General features: G+C 41.8%; 1 protein-coding gene across 1 annotated transcript in view; it reads left to right on the top strand.

The window, feature by feature from the left end:
* Positions 1-18,920, top strand: part of LOC117259977 (CD82 antigen-like) — a 48,034-nt gene extending 29,114 nt beyond the window's left edge. Inside the window, exons 3-9 of the mRNA XM_033631820.2 lie at positions 681-753; positions 10,856-10,977; positions 11,409-11,483; positions 16,119-16,217; positions 16,764-16,937; positions 17,033-17,116; positions 17,677-18,920. Coding sequence (XP_033487711.1) covers positions 681-753; positions 10,856-10,977; positions 11,409-11,483; positions 16,119-16,217; positions 16,764-16,937; positions 17,033-17,116; positions 17,677-17,754 — 705 coding nt within the window. The 3' untranslated portion in view covers positions 17,755-18,920. The remainder of the gene's footprint in view (positions 1-680; positions 754-10,855; positions 10,978-11,408; positions 11,484-16,118; positions 16,218-16,763; positions 16,938-17,032; positions 17,117-17,676) is intronic.
* The last annotated feature ends 3,206 nt before the right edge of the window (positions 18,921-22,126 follow it).

Below are 22,126 nucleotides of genomic sequence, written 5' to 3'. Positions count from 1 at the left end.
CAGTCACTCAGAATGGTCTTTTTATATTTTTAGACTACATTTCTAGATTTAACTTTATGAGGGACAGTGAAGCTCTTAAACCTGAAATATTTAAGTCTCATGTTTTGAGCTGCTAAAATCCAGGAACCATAAAGAATTAATAAATGTCAGTGGCGTGGAGGCGTTGCATGGCTGCACACCTTGAATATTTAATTATCAGGCCTCTGCACGGACAGTCTCAGCTTTGTAAAAAAGAAATGCTATTCAGAGTAACAGTTTTGTATTTTTCAGTAGTTCGTACTTTTTATTTTGTTTTTATTTTTTTATTTCAGTTTATATTCAGTTAGATTGCAGAGTGGGTTTTTCTCATATCGGTTTATTTTTTTTATTTCTTATTTTTCACAAGTGTTTTAGTTTAGTTTTTATTTGTTTCAGTATTTTTATTTTTTATGTCTACATGTCAGTGATATGTTTTCCAGTTGTCCATCCGTCCATCCCATTATTGTGAACGCAATCTCTTCAGAACATTGTGACGGAATTTTTTCAAATTTGGCACAAACGTATATTAAAAAGAAACAAACTGGGATCCAGCAGTACCAGTAAATCACACCAGTATAAAACCAGACTTTGAGCTGAATGTATCGTTGCATCTCCTGAACTCTGTCTTACTGTCTAATGAAATGTTATGATGTGTCCTCCAGCTGTGCGGCGCCGTCATCATGGGCTTCGGACTGTGGCTCCTGCTGGACAATCAGAGCTTCATCGTCGTCCTGAGTGAGTTCCTCCTTCACATTTCTCCAGAGTATTTTTATTAATGAAGATGTAGCCACAAACATGTTCACACATATCTCCATGTTTCATATGTTCAAGAAAAACAAAACAAACAGAACAGACAAAACAAAAAGACCCCACCACCATGTTTCCGTCTCATCTGTTCATAGTGGGTTTATAGATTTACATCCAAGTCTCATAGGCAACAATTAAAATTTATAAAATACATGTAAAAAGTGGGCACATAGCCACAATAAAAAGGTATAGTTTAATGATGACGCAGTCTGCATTGTCTGGGTAAAATTAGGACCGATCCCTCATCACCGTCTGGTATCTGGCGGCCATTTTGAATAAAAGCTTTTTTCTAAAGTTAAAGCTCCAGTAGGCAACATTGTTTTGGTATAATTGAGTAAAAATGTTATAATATCCTCTGAGCATAATGTAAATCAAGTGGTCTGAGACAAACAATAGGTTTGTGCACATCACCATGGCTCTGTGTTCAGCCTCTAAAGAATCAGTATTGTGCCGATGTGCATCAACCAGTCAACGGTCAGCTCAGACCACTGCCTTCCTATTGGCTGTTCTACTGCATATGCGCGTTCCCGTGCCGCCGGCAGAAGGGGAGAGCAAGCGGCAACGGCGAACATTGCACCAGGTAAAATAGCTATTCCAGCATTGGCAAACAACCCAAAAAAAGGAAGACAGAACTCGGTTCCCCAGAGCCCCGGAGGAGGAAGGGTGAGGTGTGGCCGGGCCCGGCTGGAGGGCGCGAGGGTCGGCCGTGGGAGCGGTGCGGGGCTGCGAGGGAGGGATGGGGAGGGCTGCTGCGTGGTGAGGGAGAGCCAAGGCTCCCAGAGAGGGAGAAATAGAACCAAGTAGGATAAAATACTCCTAACTCAGATGAGACTCAAAAATCAACCGTTTTCAGGCTTTCTACCTACTGCAGCTTTAAATATGACATCGACCCAAGGCTGGGTCATAGTATTCTAGACGTCCGTCTCCTCAGCAACGCTTTCCAGCTCCTCCTGGAGGATCCTGAAGTGTTCCCAGGTCAGATGAGATATATAATCCCTCCAGTGTGTTCTGGGTCTGCCCCGGGGCCTCCTACCAGTGGGACATGCCTGAAACAGCCTCTAACAGGAGGCGCCCAGGAGGATCCTGATCAGATGTTGAACCACCTCAACATGAAGGAGCAGCGGCTCTACTCCGAGCTCCCTCTGGCTGTACAAGCTCCTCCCCCTATCTCTAAGGCTGAGCCCAGACACCCTACAGAGGAAACTCATTACGGCCGCTTGTATCTGTGACCTCATTCTTTCAGTCACTACCCAGAGCTCATGACCATAGGTGAGGGTTGGGACGGAGATGGACCAGGAAATCAAAAGCTTCACTTTCTGGCTCAGCTCCCTCTGAACCACGATGGTCCAGTGCAGCGCCCACATCACTGCAGATGCTGCACCAAACCACTGATCCATCTCACGCTCCATTCTCCCCTCACTCATGAACAAAACCCTGAGATACTTGAACTCCTTCTCTTGAGGCAGTAACTCTGTCCCAACCCAGAGGGAACAATCCACTGTTCTCCAGCAGAGAACCATGACCTCAGATTTGGAGGTGCTGACTCTCATCCTGACCGCTTCACCCTCCGCTGCAAACCGCCCCAGGTCACGCTGGAGGTCACTGTGTGATGGAGCCAACAGAATCACATCATCTGCAAAAAGCAGAGATGCAACTCTGAGGTCCCCAAACCGGACCCTTCCTCCCCCCGGCTGCACCTCGAGATCCTGTCCATGAATATCACAAACTGGATCAGAGACAAGGGACAACCCTGGTGGAGGCCACACCCACTGAGGATGTGTTTGACTTTACGGCGAGCATGTGGACGCAGCTCTCGCTTTGATCATACAGGGACCGGACATGACAAATATGATATCTTTTAACCACCTAGGATGTGGTGATGATGAGGGAGATTTCCAAGCTAACAGAAGCATTCGACGAGCCAAAAGAGTCGTGAATACAGCAATATAACCTCGGTTAGTATCAGAGGATGAGAATACATTTTTGGTATTCCAACATGGTAACTTGTGGTTCAGCAGGGACCTTTGAGACATCTGAAGGCTGTTTGTTCTGTGTCAGGTTTAATGTTACTGAACAGACTGAATCACAGAGTTTATTCTCCCGATGATGGCTGATAGTTTCCATGCAGCGTGGATCCTTTTGATGTTTGCGTCTGATGACCTGATTCTTTTTATTTGCGTGTTTTGTTGTAGTGAAGTCACTTTTCGGCCTGTTAAGACGAGGTAAATCTCTCCTGGCTGGATTTCAGTGTGAGGTCTTGAAAAAATCACAAACAAAACAAATGTCTTGTATTGTTTTTCTCTCATGAACCTTTTCACTGATCCACTCGTAGAGCTCATGTAGGCCAACACACACGGAGCCAGGCTGAAAACAGGCCAGGATCTGGCTGCAGGCTCACTGTGTGTGTGTTTGTGTCTTTAAATGTGTGTTTGACACAAAGAGGAGAAGAAGAAGAAACAGGCTGCAGACGCTGAACAACTCAGAGATTTTATTATTTTTTTTACCTGAACTGTTTCAACACGACGAGACTTTCAGCTTTGAGCTGCGTGAGTAAACCTGCGTGCAGCTCTGTGATGTTTACAAGAGGTTTGTGACAGAAATCTGTCCAACACATCTGCACATAGAAGCAGTTATTTTATTGAAACGTAGTTGTCAAATTGCGTTAAAATAAAGCTGTAATTTAAAAAACTTCTCAGTGTAACTTAGTCCATTTTAGCAGCTGCTCCAGCAACAATCTGAGACTTTAAGGAAAAACAGAACATACAGTTTAAAGCTTCCACCTTCTGGTACTCTTTCCTCCTCCATGACATCACAGAGGTAAATATTTTACTTTTTACTCCATTACATTTGTCTGACAGCTTTAGTTACTTTGCAGATTTAGATTACTGCCATTCACACAGAACCCTTCTCCACTTCAACCCTTAAAGTTCTCGTTTAAACATTGGCTACTGCCACCACGATCTGCACCCACATCACAGTTAGCACCGTGGCCCCACAGCAAGAGGGTTCCAGGTTTGAACCCGCCGGTTGGCCAGGTTTGTGGGTTTCCTCCTGCTTCCTCCCACAGTCCAAAGACATGCAGGGTAACTGGTGACTCTAAATTGTCCGTAGGTGTGAATGTGAGCATGAATGGTCTCTGCAGCCCCATTTCCACCAGGCAGTCCAGTACAGTTCAGTTCTGTGCGCATTTTTTCCATGTCCGCTGTGAAAGGTTGTGGATGGTACCAATGGAACCGTTTCCTAGGCCTGTTGCAATATGCAATAAGTCAATTAATTGCACGGTAAATTTAAAGGGAGATGGTAACTTTTCCGGCCGTGATTAATCGCCATATTTATGCATGTTTGTTTTCCTCGTCCCTCTCCACCAAAGAGACTGGACGACAAGAGCGTTCACTGCTGTGCATCGTCTGGCAGCCGGGTGAGTTGGTTCATTAGCGTAATGAACGGAGGGAAAGCTCTTGTCATCGAGTGTCTTTGTCTCTGTGGGGGAGGCGGGGCTATGGGCTACACACACACACACACACACACACACACACACACACAGTGCGATCTTCGTGAGGGGGAGACGAGGCGGAGAAAAAAAAGAGAGTTTAGCGTAAGAGAAAGACAGGGAACTTGTTCCTAAACCAAATGCCACAGCATTTATTTATTCATATTTATTATTTATATTTATTTATATATTGTTTTTGGTTGTTGTTGTTTTTTTCAAGTGCGATTTTTGATGAGAGACTGAGAGTCCATTTTATTGTTTTTGGTTGTTTGATTTTTTTTCTATTACAGTGCACTTTTTATTAACAGTGACTGAGAGACTATTTTTTGTATTTGTACGGTATTTATTTATTTATTTATTTTGGTATTTTTTCGTGTTATTTCGGATATTTAAATATTCTTTTTTTTGCATTCCTAAATATTCTTGTTAAATAAATGTTTATTTCTCTTTAAAAGGGTATACTTGCATCATTATGCCTTTATTATCATTATATAAGTTTAAAAATGGTCTAAAGACAGCAAAATTACAACAACAATAAAAATGGTCTTAAAAGCACAATATTACGCAATATTATCGCTTACCGCAATAATTTCTGACGCAATTAATCGTCTAGCAAAATTTCTTAGCATGACAGGCCTCCACCACCAAACTCTTTCAGTATAGTGCCTTTGGCGCCAACAGAAACCCTTCAGACTGAGCCTGAGCAGAGTGAGCGTCCTGTACTGACCAATCAGACTGCAGGGTTTCTAGCTCCACCTTTTAGTACCAGATCTGTGTGCTAGGTACCCCAACAGAGGGGGGACCACACATGGGGACGCTAAGGAACGCTTCTGTTGGGACCATCCACAACTTTTCACTGTGGAGACAGGAAAAAAAGCGTACTGAACCGAACTGGACTGGACTGGACTAGACTGGACTGGACTGGACTGGACTGCTTGGTGGAAACACGGCTTTAGGTGACTACGGCCCTGATTTGAATACTGCGTCCATCTCCGTCCTCCACTGACACTCACATGTCAGACAGAAGCTACATTCATGTTATTTTTTCCAAAGTCTGCGTCATAACCAGTTTCAGACTCTGAAAAACATTCACACAGACGACCTTCATCTGTTGGAGACTTTAAACCCAAACATCTTCCTGTCTGAGTGAACATGTTCAGCTCTGCTCTGCAGCTGCAGTTACTGAGTCGTTATACAACACGTTATTTTATGTAATGATTCCACCTGTATGAACTGTTGGATTTGGTTTCCAAAGCTTTGAGCTGCATCAGGATAAAAACAGACTTTTCTTCATGTTTGTCAGACGCAGTGACGATGATGATGAAGGCCAGACTCAGACCCACATGTGCTGCTGTTACAGTAAAAGTTGAGGTTGATGTGTGTCCAGTTAAACACAAGTGTCCAGCAGATTTCCTTTGTGTTTCTGTCCGTCTGCTTCTGGAGTTAAAAAAGAAATTTCTTTAAGACACAGATCTCTCTGTCTGCTTGTCCTCCTTTGTTTCTTTATATCGGAAAATGCATTTAGTTACGGGGGCGGTGAGGCTGGAAATAGGACAGTGGCGTATGGTGCTGAGGGGCGGCACATGCAGCCTCCACCACTGTGGGGGTTATACATTGAAAATAATAGGGGCATATTTTTTGACGCCTGGCATTCGCTGCCTGAAGGCTTCTGTCCTCCCTGTCATCATGTCATTACATTATGTTACTCTATCTGTAGTGATAACATGACATTTTGCTGTAATAATGCCAGTATTTCTCTGTGATGGCTGCAGGAGATCATTGTTTGCATAATCATATATGTGTATATATATATATCGAGCTGTAATAAAAACCAGAGGAGCCCGAGCTTTCATTCTTTGTGCAGCAGAAAGCTAACTCTTCTTTCTTCCTTTTCATCACGTTGCACATTCATAATAACCTCATTGCGCTACGTTACATTAGTGCAAACCACGCTGAAACACGCAGTGACACCAGAGGAACAAATGATCTATCTATGATCTAATCTATCAAAATTTAAAACTTTGCACTCTTCATATAAAAATGACCATATCTCCAAAACAAAATAATGTACATGGGGCAAATAACTTAAGAATTATTTTGTCTTATGTTTCTACATATAAAAATCTTTTGGTGTTTTTATTTTGTAAAATCTGATGAAAAAACATCAGAGTTTTGTAATTTTTTTAATGACACAATTTAAATACTTTTACCAATATTATGGTTTATTAACGTACGTAACCTTTTAGCTCAGGTTGTACAGGTTTCAGGGATATGAAGTATTTGAGGATACTTCAAAAAATGACATTACAATAAATAAAAGTGCGAATGAAGACACCGGCAGACTGACTCCACTGCAGAGGTCAAAGAGTTTATGGTGAGGTTAATGTTAGCGAGCTCAGTGGCGCCAGGTTAGCGAGCAGTAGATGCACGCGTCCTTCTGTGAAGTGATACAGTTGGTGGGTGTCGTTTGGTAGAGAGAAAAAAGTTCCTACATGAAACTGCTGCAGAGGTGGAGGAAGTGTTGTTAATATACTATACAGCTGTTTCCCTCTGCTTCCAGTCTTTATGCTAAGCTAGGCTAACTACACACACTGACTCCAGCTCTGTGCTTAATGCCAACCTCCCCTAAAAAGTTGAACTACTCCTTTAACTCTGTTTAAAAGATGTCGTAACAGTGAGAGTTTATCAGTGAGAGACGAAGAAGAAAGAGAGGAGCAGTGTGAGCGAGACAGAATGACTCAGAGACAACTGAAGAAGTGTTGATGCAGAAATATAGAGACAGACATTGAGCTGGTGTCATAGAGAGACTGTGTGTGTGTGTGTGTGTGTGTGTGTGTGTAGTGATGAGTAAGGCGGTGAGCGCACTGGGCTGATGTGATGCATGCTGATGCTGGACAGAGCAGAAAGAGCCCAGTGTCTGAGAGGAGGACACCTGCAGAGACGCCACGGACGAGGGACAAATGTCCTCAGTGACGCTGAGAGCATGAACACACACACACTCACACACACACACACACACACACACTACATCACCGGTCTGTCGGAGCAGCGAGGACGGCGGACGGGCAGCGTGAGTCCAGGGATTTCATGGAGGTTAAAGTCGAGTGGGACAGTTTAGCTTTGTGTCTGCACATAAATGAGACGTATTGATGGTGAGTGGCGTCCGTGGCGTCCGTGGCTCGTCACTGATGATCACGAATCAATGAACCGCCTGGTGCTGCTGTAACCTGATTGTATAAAGACGCCGCTGAGTCACAAGCCGTCTGATATCAGCTCATTTTATGGGATGGATCTGATTTGTTACAACTCAGACAGGTTGTAAACAACACCTTCACATCGAGGCGGAAAACCACAGGAAACTGTCTGACAAGAGACATCAAATAATCGCTGGTGGAGTGTAACTAAGTACGTTTACTGAAGTTCAGTTTTGGGGCGCCGTACCTGAGGATTCACATTTTATACTACTTTACCCACTAAAAAATACTGGGTGAAGTTTAATCCAACTCGGGTCAAACATGGAACCCAGTACTGTGTCACAATAACCCAGCACCCTTTGGTATAAAACCACTGGATCATGTTTTGCATCTCAATTATATCAGAGTAGAATCATAAAGTTCCTTAAAATGCAAATACTCAAGTAAAGTGCAAGTATGTGAAATGGAATGGACCTGCACCTGTACAGCTCCTTTCTAGTCATCCGACCACTCAAAGCACTTTTACACTACGAGTCACATTCACCCATTCACACACACATTCATACACTGGTGGCAGATGCTGCCGTACACCTGCTACTCAGTTTTTAAAGCACTCACACACCAATGGAAGCATCATCAGGAGCAATCTGGGGTTCAGCATCTCGCACAAGGATACTTCAACATGCAGACTGGAGGAGCCCGGGATCGAACCGCTGATCTTCTGATTGGTGAATGACCCGCTCTACCTCTGCGCCACAAAACATAAAACTGTAAAACTGTAAAAACGTACAGGACTTAGTCAGAGTTTTTTATGTTGTGATAAATATAAAAATATTTCAAAAACATAAAACTCCCGTTTAGAAGCCGTGAGTTTGGCATTCTGGTCATCGCCATCTTGGGTTTTTGGAGCCAGAAGTGACCATATTCAAATGAGAGTGTGGAGCTGTGGAGGAGCGAGGGGTGGATCTGACGTAGGACACTGTCAGCAGACAGCCTGTCACTCAAAGAGGCCCCGCCCTTTATTATGTGTAACTGTAAGCTTCAACGTATTCTCATGGAACGGTTCATATGGTATCCTACTAATTTGCGCCCCATGAATGACGTTACCTTCTTAACGTACAGTTACGTAATTAACGTAAAGTTATGGAGGTTAGCTTTAGGAAAAGAAACATGATGAAGACATGACTCAAAGTTCACACGGATCCAAACAGATGAGTCCAGGGGAAAGTCCCGGGCAAAAGTTTTATGTGACCCATCCACCCCGACCTGCCTCTTAACAAGGACTCAGGACTTCTCCCTTGTTTACCGCTGTCAGTGCATCGATCACGTGATCGCAGCCCTTCAAAATACGTGGGATATGTACGGATTTGGGTGCACTGCCTTTCATAGAAAAACACAGCCTGTAAGCCTTAATAAAATGTAAACGCGTGAGTTATATAAAGATTCAGCCCCCTACAGGCATCATGAATGTTGACATTAGTTATAGAGACCAAAACTGTTTTTATACCAGGCTGTAAACATGTTTATTTCTACATGTTAACATGGAGGTCTGTTGGAGCCAGCCTCTAGTGGACATTAGAGGAACTGCAGTTTTTGGCTCCTCAGTGTCGGCTTCATTTTTCAGCCTCAGAGGTCAATGCCCGCAGCTGCAGCTTTATGTACAAATAAACGACTCATTCAAAGGTAACAAAACACAGTAATTCATATTTCCAGATGATCATACACTAAAGAAAACCATGAGTAGAGTGAAATGTTGAATTTGCTCATTTTAACATGAAATCTGATTCTTTAAGTGACTCTGCTGCAGTTTGGTGATGATTAACAGAAGCGTGTGTGCTGAGGACTCGTGTGTGTTGCCCCCTCTGTGGTTTACTATAACAGTCAGTATTTCAGTCTTAACTCGGGGTCAGGAGCTGCACAGGTCGTCTGAGCTGGTCGACCAGAGAAACATGTACGTGTGTGAGAGCAACACACACTGGTTTTTATTTCCTTCCCCCCTTCCTCCCTCCACAGCCTAATTTTCCATCATAAACTCCCCTCGTTTCTCCGTCTTGGTTTGGAGCTGCGTGCCCTGGTTCACTGATCCCCCGGGGGTATCCCATGATTCCTTGAGGCCATGAGGACTCTGTTAGAGGGCGGAGCATTGGCACCTATCAACACGCTGCTTGTTCACAGTCTTTTTGTGTGACTTTAATGATTCTCTGCGGCTGTATGAGACTCTGTGTTTTTTTATTTCTGGCTTCTCGATGAGTCACAGCTCCGATAATAAAGAGAGTTCCCCAGAATCCCGTCCTGGCCTGTGAGTCTGTGCTGAGGTCTGATTTCAGCTTCCTGCGTTACGCTGGACTCTGATCACTCGCCATCAGTGGAACGCCGCAGATGCACATGTGCTCCTAATTTCATTCATGTTTGATGATCACACATGTCGATGTATCAGAGAGCTCGTCTGCTCTCAGTTTCCACACGTTCATAGAGTTTTTAGAGACTGATGACATTCTCCTAAGACATGTTAGATACATTTATAAATACACGTTGGTCAAATATGAAACAGACACTGTTCTTTTTCCTGACTGTGATGATGTCACATTAATGTTAAGACGTTTTGTTGTTTGTAGTTGTCGACGGCTCTGACGACAGGATGAAGTGACATTATTTTAATCCTCAGAAGCACTTTCCAATGTTTTTTAAAAATATATATTTATAGTATTTTTTGCTGCACTTTGTGTATGATCACAGTACTTCCCAGTCCCCCACACACAGTGCTCTGTCCACCTTGAATGACTTTCTGCAGTTACACATAATTTGGTGAAGGTTGTTGCCACAGAGTTTGTTTTGAGTTTCGATCTGTGGTGAACTCATGTGTCGCTCCAAACAGACTTTGGAGGATGTTGTAATTTGTTGTCAGTCCCAAGGCGGCATTAGATGTCTTGTTTTGTCTGGATATTCAGTTGCTACTGTGTGCAACAAAAATAATTCTGCACTGACTCGACGCAGCAGCCTGACGTGCTCCTCCACAGGAATATATCTGCATGTTGAAAATGAAAACCATTTCCCTCAGAGGAAACAAAGCTTTCATTTACTTTTACTTTAAATTTCGTGTGTGAAATTGGCCGTGTTTTAAGGCTTGGCTGACAAAGTTTTAATAAAAGTAAAATAACAGTTGAGTTTGTGTTCATTCACAGAGCAGATATATATCAGACGGAGTGTTGTGGCTGGGGCAAAGGACACATCCTGACTTTAAAATGTGCTGCAGATTTAACTTTTGACCTTTGTAAGACAAACTGTTTATCATATTAAAGTTGTGATAACACGTGTGTTTTCTGATCTGAACTCTGTCTCCTCACAGATAACTCCACAGCTGTGAAGGTGGGCTGCTACATCCTGATCGGAGTCGGAGCTTTCTCCATGCTCGTGGGCTTCCTCGGCTGCTTGGGAGCCATTTATGAGATCCGCTGTCTGCTCGGCCTGGTGAGTGACTGTGTGTGACTGCGTGTGACTGCGTGTGTGTGTGTAACATATGTATATGTATGTATGTTAGGGTCTGATCATTTAAACATGATGATGAATAATGCAGCTGTGGTACGACTGGACGAGGTACACTCACTTTGTGCTCGGTACAAACAGCTGTTGCACCAGAGTGTGTGTGTGCGGTGCACGCAGCAGCTCCTAATGTTGTATTCATGAATGAATGAATGACTTTATTTTGAACAAAACAAAAAATAAAAACAAAACAAACAAACATCAACAGACATGCTCAAAAAGGAGCAGGAAGAGGTGTTAGCAGATACTTTCATTGTGGGTTTGTTGACCATGAGATGTTACTGGTTTCACTGGGATCCTGCAGTTGCCTCTCAGCCAACAGATGTTTTCATGTTTAACACCTGCTCATCTCTCCTCAGTACTTCACCTGCCTCCTGCTCATCCTCATCGCTCAGATAGCAGCCGGCGCTCTCATCTACTTCCAGAAAGATGTGGTGAGTGATGTCACTTCCTCTTCACTTATCCTCCGTCCTGTTACATGCCAGCATCATGGGAGTTTCCTCCACCTTGTTTTTGTTTGTCACCTGGAAGCGGAACATTAGCTGGTGATTCTGACAAAAGGAATGTGGTGGTTTGCAGCACGTCTGTTAGTGACACGCCTCTGTCCTCTGATTGGTTGAGTTCACACCTTCGATGTGTCAGAACAAGCAAAGTATGTGCTGGAACATAAGAACAACACGTGCTGTGAATAGAAACCGATTCCACCCTTTCAACAAGAACACAGCTCTGAGTGAGACACGGCGTCTGATGAGGCGTCTGATGAGGCGACATGTGGTTGATGTGACACCAGACGGCGTTCAGAGCTTCGTCGCCCTCTGCTGTTTTAATCTGAGACGTTTAACAGATGAACAGAAACGGAGCAACATGATTCTTAGGAAGCTTCTGTGAATGTTTTATATGTCTCAGTGTCAGAAGTGAAACCTTTACAGGTTTGTCAGTGAGGATTTAAAGACACTGTGCCCTGCTGTGCACCGTCCACAGGAGGAGCAGCTCATAGTGACACATTAATCAGCACAGATTATTTTATTTTGTGGCTTTGTTTCAGTAACGAGGCCAAAAACTGCATTTTGTCTCCTGACATTTATCTGCCTCTCAGAGTCTCTTGTTTTCATCACATGTGGATGTGTCGCACATTTTCTTTCTCAGAACAAGCTTCGTTTGGAACTCCATACGATCGTGCTGTTTAGTTTGCTAAAACAGTAGGTGAGATTTTAAAATGCCTCTGTGTCGGCAATAGCCACGGCCAGAGGCATTATGTTTTTGGGTTGCTGTCCGTCCGTCCCATTCTTGTGAACATGATATCTCAAAAACACCTCAGGAGGATTCCTTTAAATTTGGCACAAACTTGGATTGAAGAATAAACTCATCTGAATTTTGTGGTCAAAGGTCAGTGTGACCTCACGAAACATGTTTTTGACCATAAATCAAGAATTCACTAATTCTGACCAAACTTGACACAAATGTCCAACAGGATAAAATAATGAAGGTCAAAAGGTCAAAGGTCAGCTTGACTGTGACATCATCATGTTTTAACGTCATATCTCAGGAACAGAAGGGGAGACATTTGGTCAGATACTGAATTGGTGACTCTAATCTTGAAACTGTGCTGATTGTATAGATCTTCTGTGTGTGAAGCATCCATGTTTTCACTGACATGGATGGAGACTGTCAGAGACACTGGACTGGTGGGCGGCGTCATACAACCACAGGGCGGGCTGGTGGGCGGAGTCATACAACCACAGGGTGGACTGGTGGGTGGAGTCATACAACCACAGGGTGGACTGGTGGGCGGAGTCATACAACCACAGGGCGGGCTGGTGGGTGGAGTCATACAACCACAGGGCGGACTGGTGGGCGGAGTCATACAACCACAGGGTGGACTGGTGGGCGGAGTCATACAACCACAGGGCGGACTGGTGGGCGGAGTCATACAACCACAGGGCGGACTGGTGGGCGGAGTCATACAACCACAGGGTGGACTGGTGGGCGGAGTCATACAACCACAGGGTGGTGGGCGGAGTCATACAACCACAGGGTGGTGATTGTAGTTTTAGTATGTCCAAAACCTTAGCATGAAACCAACCAGTAGTATTGAATTACACACTGTTTCCAGTGAGATATCACACAGGGATCCCACGGTCATGGAACGCCTGGAAAAATTACAGTAAAAGTAAAGTCCTTGAAAGTTTTGGAAAAATCAAGGACTTTTGTTGCATGTAATGTTAATTATTACAGTGATCTTCGGTGGATAATCTTCCACATAATGTAACAGAACACCAAATGTATTTTCTGTAGCCTTGGATATAACGTAGCTCCAGTATGTGCTGATCATGACGTTTTGTTTAACATCACGTATGTTTCCTCACTTTCTCCTGCGCTCTGTCTCTCTGTCAATGTACGGCAGTTAAATGTGATTATGTTATAAAGCAGCTGGAGAGTTCAGTGGTTGAGACTACTGACTGTGGTGCGAAAGAGCAGGGCTTTGATTCAGGGTAGGACGACACATTTCTAGTGTGGACCCTTTGGCAAGATGCTGTTAGCCGACTTCAGGATGAGTGAAACCACAAACACAAGACTTGAATGCATATCTCCCACTAGGAGCTTTAAATAGTACCACATTTGTAAGATTGAGCAACAACGAGGGCAGCCCAGGGTGTTCAGTTGGCACTCAGACTGCCAGTACACACTTTGAGTCCATGTGAACTTCTCAGAAAGCAGAAGCTGAAAGTAGAGCGTGGTGGTTTGAAGGTACGAAGCGTTCTTTGTTTCAAACCCATCGGCCGTCTCTTCGCCACTCTGGGAGCTCTGCTGCTACGTGTGCACGCATAATTAACATTTAGAATAAAGCGTGCTGTAGTTCTGTTTGTGTTACACACTGTGAGTGGTCTCGGAAATTTCATCATGGGTTCTTGAAAAGTCATGAAATTATATTCATGAAAATGTGTGGGAACCCTGATTACAGTGTGCAAACACTGGTCATTACACTGGCATAAATATCCCACAATGCAGTAGTTGTTCAGAGCACCAGTGTTCACTGTGGTTCTATTTTAACTTCTCTGAAAGCAGAGCGTCGTACTTTGAAGGTACAGGAGTGACGACACCGTCCGTAACAACACAGAGTGACAGAAGCAGCTCTGTGACATGAGTGAGTGATAAATACGTGTACAGGTGAAGGACTGTGGTCATGAGTCTGATCCTGATGAGCAGTTTAGGAAACATGAAGTGTGATGTCACACTGTGCTGTAAAGGAGCTGAGCTGAGATCAACCCGTCAGTTCATGTGTTCATATGCAGTGAACTGTTTCCTGTTCAGCTCTGTGACTGAGTGAAGGAGATATTTAACGTTGTTACAGTGCATCAGCACTCTGAGGCTCTGCAGACTTTAATGTGTCTCTGTTCAGGTTAAACACAGACTCATGTGTTTATATCGGCGCTCCAGTCATTAACTCCAATGCAAAACATCTGTTTCCCTGAGACGAGGCTTTATGCTGCGTTCACGTCATACGAGTTACCGTAATTACCAGTTTATAACTTGTAAATACAGTTTATGTCAAAATCTGAGGTGTAATTACGACTCCGATTTCTCTGAGAGGTTTGACAGTAATACGGAAATGTCTGAAAATGTAAACACACGGGCGCCTCACACACACACACACACACACACACACAGGCTGACGTTAGAGGTAATTAAACACAGATTCAATAGATTTAATTTTGTAAATGCACTGGATTTCTAACCTTCATACAACCAGCCTGAGTCGACAGATGATACATAACATGTACTCAGCATTACACTTTATTCATTATGGTCCTATAGGGCTGCAGCTAATCATTATTTTTAGTACTGATCTGTCTGGATTTTTTTTCACAGTTTCCTGGAAGTTCATCTCAGTTCAGTTCAGATCTTTATTGTCCTGTAAAATGAAGTTCTTTACAGCAGAAAAACATGAAACAGAGTAAAACACACAAACACATTAAATCTCTGAGCCACGCCCCCTCTAAACTTCATTGGTCAGTATCTTCAAAACACAATGAGATATCAAGGAGCTTTTGATGACTTTCGATGAGCTTTGTCCAATGATGATCTGCAGAAAAGTCGGTAGCAACTGGACGTACAGTTTAGGAGAGGGTGTCAAAATGTTCAACGTTCAGCTCAACGTTCAGCTCAGCGGCAGAACCTTTTTACTTCCTCACTGTGCAGGACTGTAGAACGATTGACGAGACTTTATCAAAGTATTTTTGGGGAATGTGAGTAAAAAACTGTGAGACTGACGCCAGCTGGACAGTGACATGACAGTAACACACACACACACACACACACACACACACACACACACACACACACACTCTTACAACCCTAAAATAATAATGTGCGTTTTTATGATTCCCTCAGTAAGGTCTGTGAGGCTCAGAGCAGATGTTTGTCCTCACTGATCCAGACGTCCTGATTCATAAATCATCTGAATAAACCCAAACGTTTCAGAGAAGCAGGAATTCTTCTGAGCGCAGTCAGATCTCTGTTTATTGTATCTGAACATTTGTTGGAAGCTCTCTGGCTTCTTCTCAGCCACCGTGCTCCGCTGCCAGATCCTGGATCAAGGAAAAACCTTGGTTTGGGAAAAAAAGAGTGTGTGTGTGTGTGTGTGTGTTTCCAGAGTGTGTTTCAGTGGAGACCTTGAATGTCTCAACATTGGTTTAGTAACAATCACACTCAGGTTTCCTGCGTCTGGTCTCATTAAGAGGTGGCGCTGTGTTTCCCCTGGATATCCTACAAATCTGATTTCACAGATCTTTGTGCTAAATTCTTCACAACTCACATTTGGGTTGACAAAGTCCAGTTGAGTCAGGAACATGACTCTGGTTATAAAGCTCTTATATCGTTGAATATCCACAAGATTCACTGTTTGCTGAGGAACACTGAGGGTGTTTTTGTCAGGTTAAACATGGAGCCCACCTTTCAGTGACAGCAGGTAAATAAAAACCTGCAGGTCGTCACAGATTTAGTTGAATCTGTATTTTGCATCATGAGATGAATATTTCTAATGAACACCACAAACCTGTTTCCTCCAGTTAAATGAGGAGATGTCCAAGATCGTCACCAAGGTGCTGGACAACTACCCCGGCAACAACTCGACCACGGAGCAGGCCTGGGACTTCATCCAGAGGAATGTGAGTGAGACGCACTGATCTGGAGTCAGTTACTACACTTTGGTACTTTGCATTAGGTTTTATTTTTTGTTTTCAGTTAGTTTGCAGAGCGGGTTTGATTGTTTTTAGTGATTCATTTCTTCTTTTTTAAGCTTTAGTTTATTTTTCAATAATTTTTTACTACTACTTTTGATTTTTTTTTAAATTCATGCTGTGATATATTGATGCTACTCCTGTAGTTGTTGAGGTGGAGCTTAACTTGAACTGTTAACTAATGATTTTCATTATGAATTAATCTGCTGATTGTTTTCTTCATTAATCAATTAATTATTTGGTTTGTAAAGGATCAAAATAGTTTGTTTTCTGTGCAAAAAACTTAATTTGTAAAGCAACAAGTAGCTAAAGCGGATAAATGTGGTGGAGTAGAAAGTATGAAGTTAAAAGACTCAAGGGAAGTACAGATACCTCAAAACTGTACTTTATCAAGAACACGAGTGTTACTCTGTCTGTAGATGAAGCTGATTATGTCTGTCTGTCTGTCTGTCTGTCTGTCTGTCTGTCCTGCAGATGGAGTGCTGTGGCTGGAGCAGCCGTACAGACTGGAACGGTAACATGGTGATCGTCAACAGCTCTCAGCTGCTGTTTCCCTGCTCCTGTCAGAACATCTCGCTCGTCACAGGAAACTTCTCTGACAGTGGATTCTGTGAGGCTCAGACGCCCGACTGGCCCGTTTATGACGTGGTAAACAGTTGTTTATTTTCTGTTGTTATTATGTTTACCTGCTGAGTTCCTCACTCATTCACTCCTCTGTGCTGTGTTGGGTGAATCTACTTCAGGGCTGTGCTGACAGTGTGGAGAGCTGGCTGCTCACCAACATCGGGGTCGTCCTGGGTATCTGCCTCGGAGTGGCTCTGATCGAGGTATGTCTTCATTCATAAACATGACGTCATAAACATGATGTCATAGAGCAGCCTTACACCAACAATTTTTCAGGTGGATTCAGTGTCACAGGTAAATGTCCAGTGTTGGAATAAAATCATGAGTTATACCTCAGCTGGTGCGCTGTGTGATCTCGATCATTTGGTGTGACGTGGTCACAAAACTCAGTCTGAGCTGCCGTTTAGTCAGTTTTTATACAGACTTTAAGTTTAATATTTTTGTAAGTATAAAATACTTAGAAGACATAAAATGCTTTAAAGATATGAAATATCCCGAAGATATGAAATATTTTTTAAAAATACAGAATATTTAAAAGACATGAAATGTTTCAAAATATCACACATCTTGATGATAAAAATCTTTTTGAAGATATAAAATGTGTTCAAGATATAAAACAAAATGTATTGATGGCTTTGTTGTTTGTTGGACAGCTGCTGGGGATGATCTGAAGTGTTGTAAAGATATAAAATGTGTTAACGATATAAAACTGTTTTTTAAAAATAATAAAACATGTTGATGTCTGTGTTTGTTTGTTGGACAGCTGCTGGGGATGATCTTGTCGATCTGCCTGTGCAGAAACATTCACACAGAAGATTACACCAAAGTGCCAAAGTACTAAAGAAGCTCAGAGGAAGTCGACTGGTTCAACTCAACAGAAACAGAAAGAACGACAGGAAACAGTTAAAAGATGCGTTTTGTTTTCCGTCCTGTGTTTTGTCCAAATGTAAAATAATTAGTTTGCTTTATATTGAGTTAGATTCTTCTTCTGTTGAGGCACTTCCATCTTTTAGTTTTTCTTTGGAGCACTTTAGAGACGTTTTGGATCAGAGAGCGACGCTGAAAATGTTTGTGATTAAGTTTCTGTTGTTGGAGCAATGAAATGATGGATCAGATCACAGCTCTCGCTTCATGGTTTTAGTTTCCCTAAAAAATCTGAAGAGAAATCATGTTTCGTGTTTGTGAGGACGAATTCAAAGCTAACGTTTGCGTGAAAACAGATTTGGACAACTGGAAAATCCACCTTGTGTGTGTGGTGTGTTGTTTTTTTAATTTTTATACACCAGCGTTTTGAGTTATGTGAAATGTTTTAGTACTTTGTATATAATTTAGTCTTTATTTGTGTGAATCCAAAACAAATCTGCCAGTGTTTTTCTTTAGCAGCTGGTTTTTAAAAGTCGGTCGTTGTTTTCGTTTTGTTTTTTGTCTTTTTTCGTGTTTTCTTAATTTTCTTCTGGAAATAATAGAAATAATGAGATACTAAAGAGGAACATTTGAGATACTTGTTTTCTAAAAGTATCGCTCCCAGTTTACAATTGTCTCTGATGACAAGCACAGAAACTGTTTTTTAAATGGTAGCTTTAAGTTTTTATTTTACCCACGTTAATCTAAAACAAACGAGTTTGAGGAGTGAAAATGTTTCTTATAACCACTTTTTGAAATATGTGAACTTTAAAATATGAGGGAAATTATTTTGGAGAAGAAGAAATATTTTTGGGGAGATCCATCTTGGAAAATTATCTATAGATAAAAATCATCTGAAATTCACTTATGTACGATTTTTAACTTTCAGCCAAGATGTTGTTTTTATAATGTACAAATCCTCCGTCCTGTTTTCTTCCTGTGTACAAACTGTCTGTATGAAACCATCTCATTAACCTTTGTAATAGTTTCTAAGACACAACGAGTTCGTTTGTTTGTAACTTGATGGTCTCCTGGTAGCTGGATTAGAGAAGTGTGTACTCACAACATTCATTCTTTCATTTTGACAATAAACTGATTACAGTAGTTTGTTTACTTGTTGTTTGTTTGTTTTTAATCCACTTCCTGTGGTTTACCTCCAGTCTTAAAGCCACAGTAATCAGTAATTTGATATTAACAATTAATCAAACGGCTGCGTGTGATGTGAACGTGGTCGTTTGTAGTGGGGAATTCACTCTCAGCTCATTGTTCTGGTCGTGCAAAATATTTATAAGATATACATTTTTTTAAAGAAATAATAAAATATTTTGGAGATACTAAATATTCTGAAGATATAAAGTATTTTAAAAATATAAAATATTCTGAAGATATCACATATCTTGAAGATATTAAATATTTTTAAAATATAAAGTATTTAAAAGACAAAATGTTTTAAGGCTATACAACGTGTGGGTGACACATCTTGAAGATATAAAATATCTTTAAAAAAATATAGAATGTTTTGAACACAAAATATTTTAAGATTTGAAGGTATCACATTTTTTGAAGATATCATTTTTATATTATGTTTTAAAAGAATAAATAAATATTTATAAGATATACATTTTTTAAATATATAAAATATTTTAAGGACACAGAATATTTTCAATCATATCAGCAGAAAAACAAAGCTGCCTGAAATACTCAAAGTAAAGGTCCCTCAGAACTCTTAACTACTTAAGTACTTGAGTTAATGTACTTAGTTACTTTAACACCATGAGTAAATGAACCAACGGTGCTGAGCTGCACACGTCCTGCAGTTCCAGAACAAACCACCAGAGGGCGACGTCACTCTGCTCAAACATCACATCAGCAACAAACAGGAAGAAAGAAAAAGAAAACCCAGAGCTCAGTGAAGCTTCTGATGTGTGTGAGGGTGTTTTTAGTTTTCTTTATTGTTATGTATTTGCATAAAAACAATCCTGGTCACTTTATTTCTTCTGTAAGTTGAGACAAAGTGAAGATTGATGCAGCAGGAAGTGTGAAAATGTTTTTAATTGCACTTTGGAGCTGATTTAAATGAAGATATTCTCAAACAATTCTTCACTGAGACATGCAGTTTTATAAAAATGAACAATCTGAGACGTCATGGTATTTAATCCTTTTGTGCACGAATAATGACTCCTGTGTTTGTCTTCCTCCTCTTCAGGCATGAAAAACAAAGCATTCATTTTCAAGTTCATTTTTTTAAACATGCGGGTTTTTTTCTGCTTTTGTACTTCTGCATGGAGGCTTTTTTTAAACCCTTCATTTATTTTACCCCCTGTGAATAACCAACATATTTCCAGAACAAAGAAGAAAGACATTATGATACAAACAACACAAACAAACTTAAGCTGTCATGTTGATGTTGGGAGGATAAAGTGAGGTAAACAGTGTAAAGAGGACAGAAAGAAGTGTATTTATATCGGCCCAAATCACTCTTTGTTACTGAACTCTGCTGAAACACATCTGATCTCTGGAATTTCATGGGTCACTGTTTGGCAGTATTGTGGTTGACTGACCTGAATCATGAAAGGATCGAATCTGTGTAACCACTTAAAAAGTCTGAGTTACAATTTACCCTGCATTAGAAGGTTCTCTGTGCTCCCCCAGTATAATTTATAGCTGTTTATGGCGTCCAGAGCTGATATTAAAATAGCTCAGTTAACTTTGGTTTCACACGGGACATGAACAGCCGTCTCCTGGGGGAAAGTCCTGAATTTGTTTGACCCATCGGACACACAGGGTGCCTCAGTGCGTCATTATCTGATGCTGAGGGTCATCGCCCGAGCGTGGGGATTTGATGAGTGTGGAGTGAGAACATGTTGATGCAGCTCCTTTAAGGAGGAGGAGGTCAGGAGTGTTTGTGACTGTTCAGATGACTGTAGCACACACACACACACACACACACACACACACACACACACACACATGAGATACTCTCCCACGTCTGTCCAGCGTTTGCTCGCCTGCTGCCCCGAGCAGAGTGTTAAGAAATCTTTGCCAAAACTCCTCATGTAGTAACCTCCACACACACACACACACACACACACACATGAATTATTTATTTGATTCCACCAATTACATTAAATATGGCAGGGAATCAAATACAAAAGGGTCAAGACGACAGTACTGGTCACTCATGGAAATACATAGCATCTTCTCCTCCATACAGCCAAGCTGCCTATAACAGCAGAAACAGAGCAAAATTTAGCAAGCTTTTTTACTCTGCACTTAGATATGCCAGCAATGTTCAGGCCACTAGTGGTATATTTATACACATGGTCCAGGCTTCCAAATATGAGTACGGAGAATTTGCATTTGTAACCAAGACTTGTTATGATTTGGAGTAATGGTTGATATTTTGAATATTTGTCATGGAAAGCCTGGTCCATGTACAGGTCAAACACACAGCCTACTTCCAAAATCAGGACTTCCATGTGGTGGCTATCAACAAAAACAATGTCAGGTGTATTGGGGATGTTGGCAAAGATGTTATAATCCAGGTCAAATCAACCTGGCAACACTCTCAAGTTTTTATACCTTGCAGCGCCTGATGGTAAAGCTTTTTGCACAGCCTCAGATATTAGATCGACAATGCGGTCATGAAGAGCAATATACAGAGCTTTGTAAGCATGACACCCATTTAGCACATGTGCAGTTGATTCAAGTTGTTCAGAATCATGATTTAAACAAAATGGTTCATGCATACTTGAGTACCAGGTTGACAGATTATACTTAGTTGGCAGTACCTGCAATCTTGCTTTGATGGTAAATTTTAAGACATCCTCACCAATAGCAGCATTTCTGTACATTGAATATGAGGTAGAATGATCAACAAAATCCTCTCTCTGAAGGCATCCTGTCAGTCGAGCTGTGGTGTTCGTGCTCTGTAGCCGTGAGCGAACACCTGAGCATCGGCCAAAACAGTGACAAACAAAAGAGTAGGTTTGGGCAGACTGATCCTAAGATATTGATACTCTCAATATTACGTCTTCATTTTGAAGATCGATCCTGGTGTCAATAGGAGCGATATAAAAAAAGGGAATTGTGTCTCTTTTCCACATCGTACAAATTTGTATTTCAAGAGTAAAACTGTGCAAATAACGTTCTGTTGTCGTGAACACATCCAGTACATGTGCTCTTTGCTTCTTTGCTCAGATCCAGCAGCATCTTCCTGGTTTAACTTTCACCTGATGTCAGCAGCAGCAGGACGGTGAGCTCACCTCACAGCCCTCTGTTTACTGCTGTGGACTGACACGGACCCTTAA

Source organism: Epinephelus lanceolatus, chromosome 2 (genome assembly GCF_041903045.1).
Source record: "Epinephelus lanceolatus isolate andai-2023 chromosome 2, ASM4190304v1, whole genome shotgun sequence".
NCBI lineage: Eukaryota > Metazoa > Chordata > Actinopteri > Perciformes > Serranidae > Epinephelus > Epinephelus lanceolatus.
This window is presented reverse-complemented; position numbering and strand designations above follow the sequence as displayed.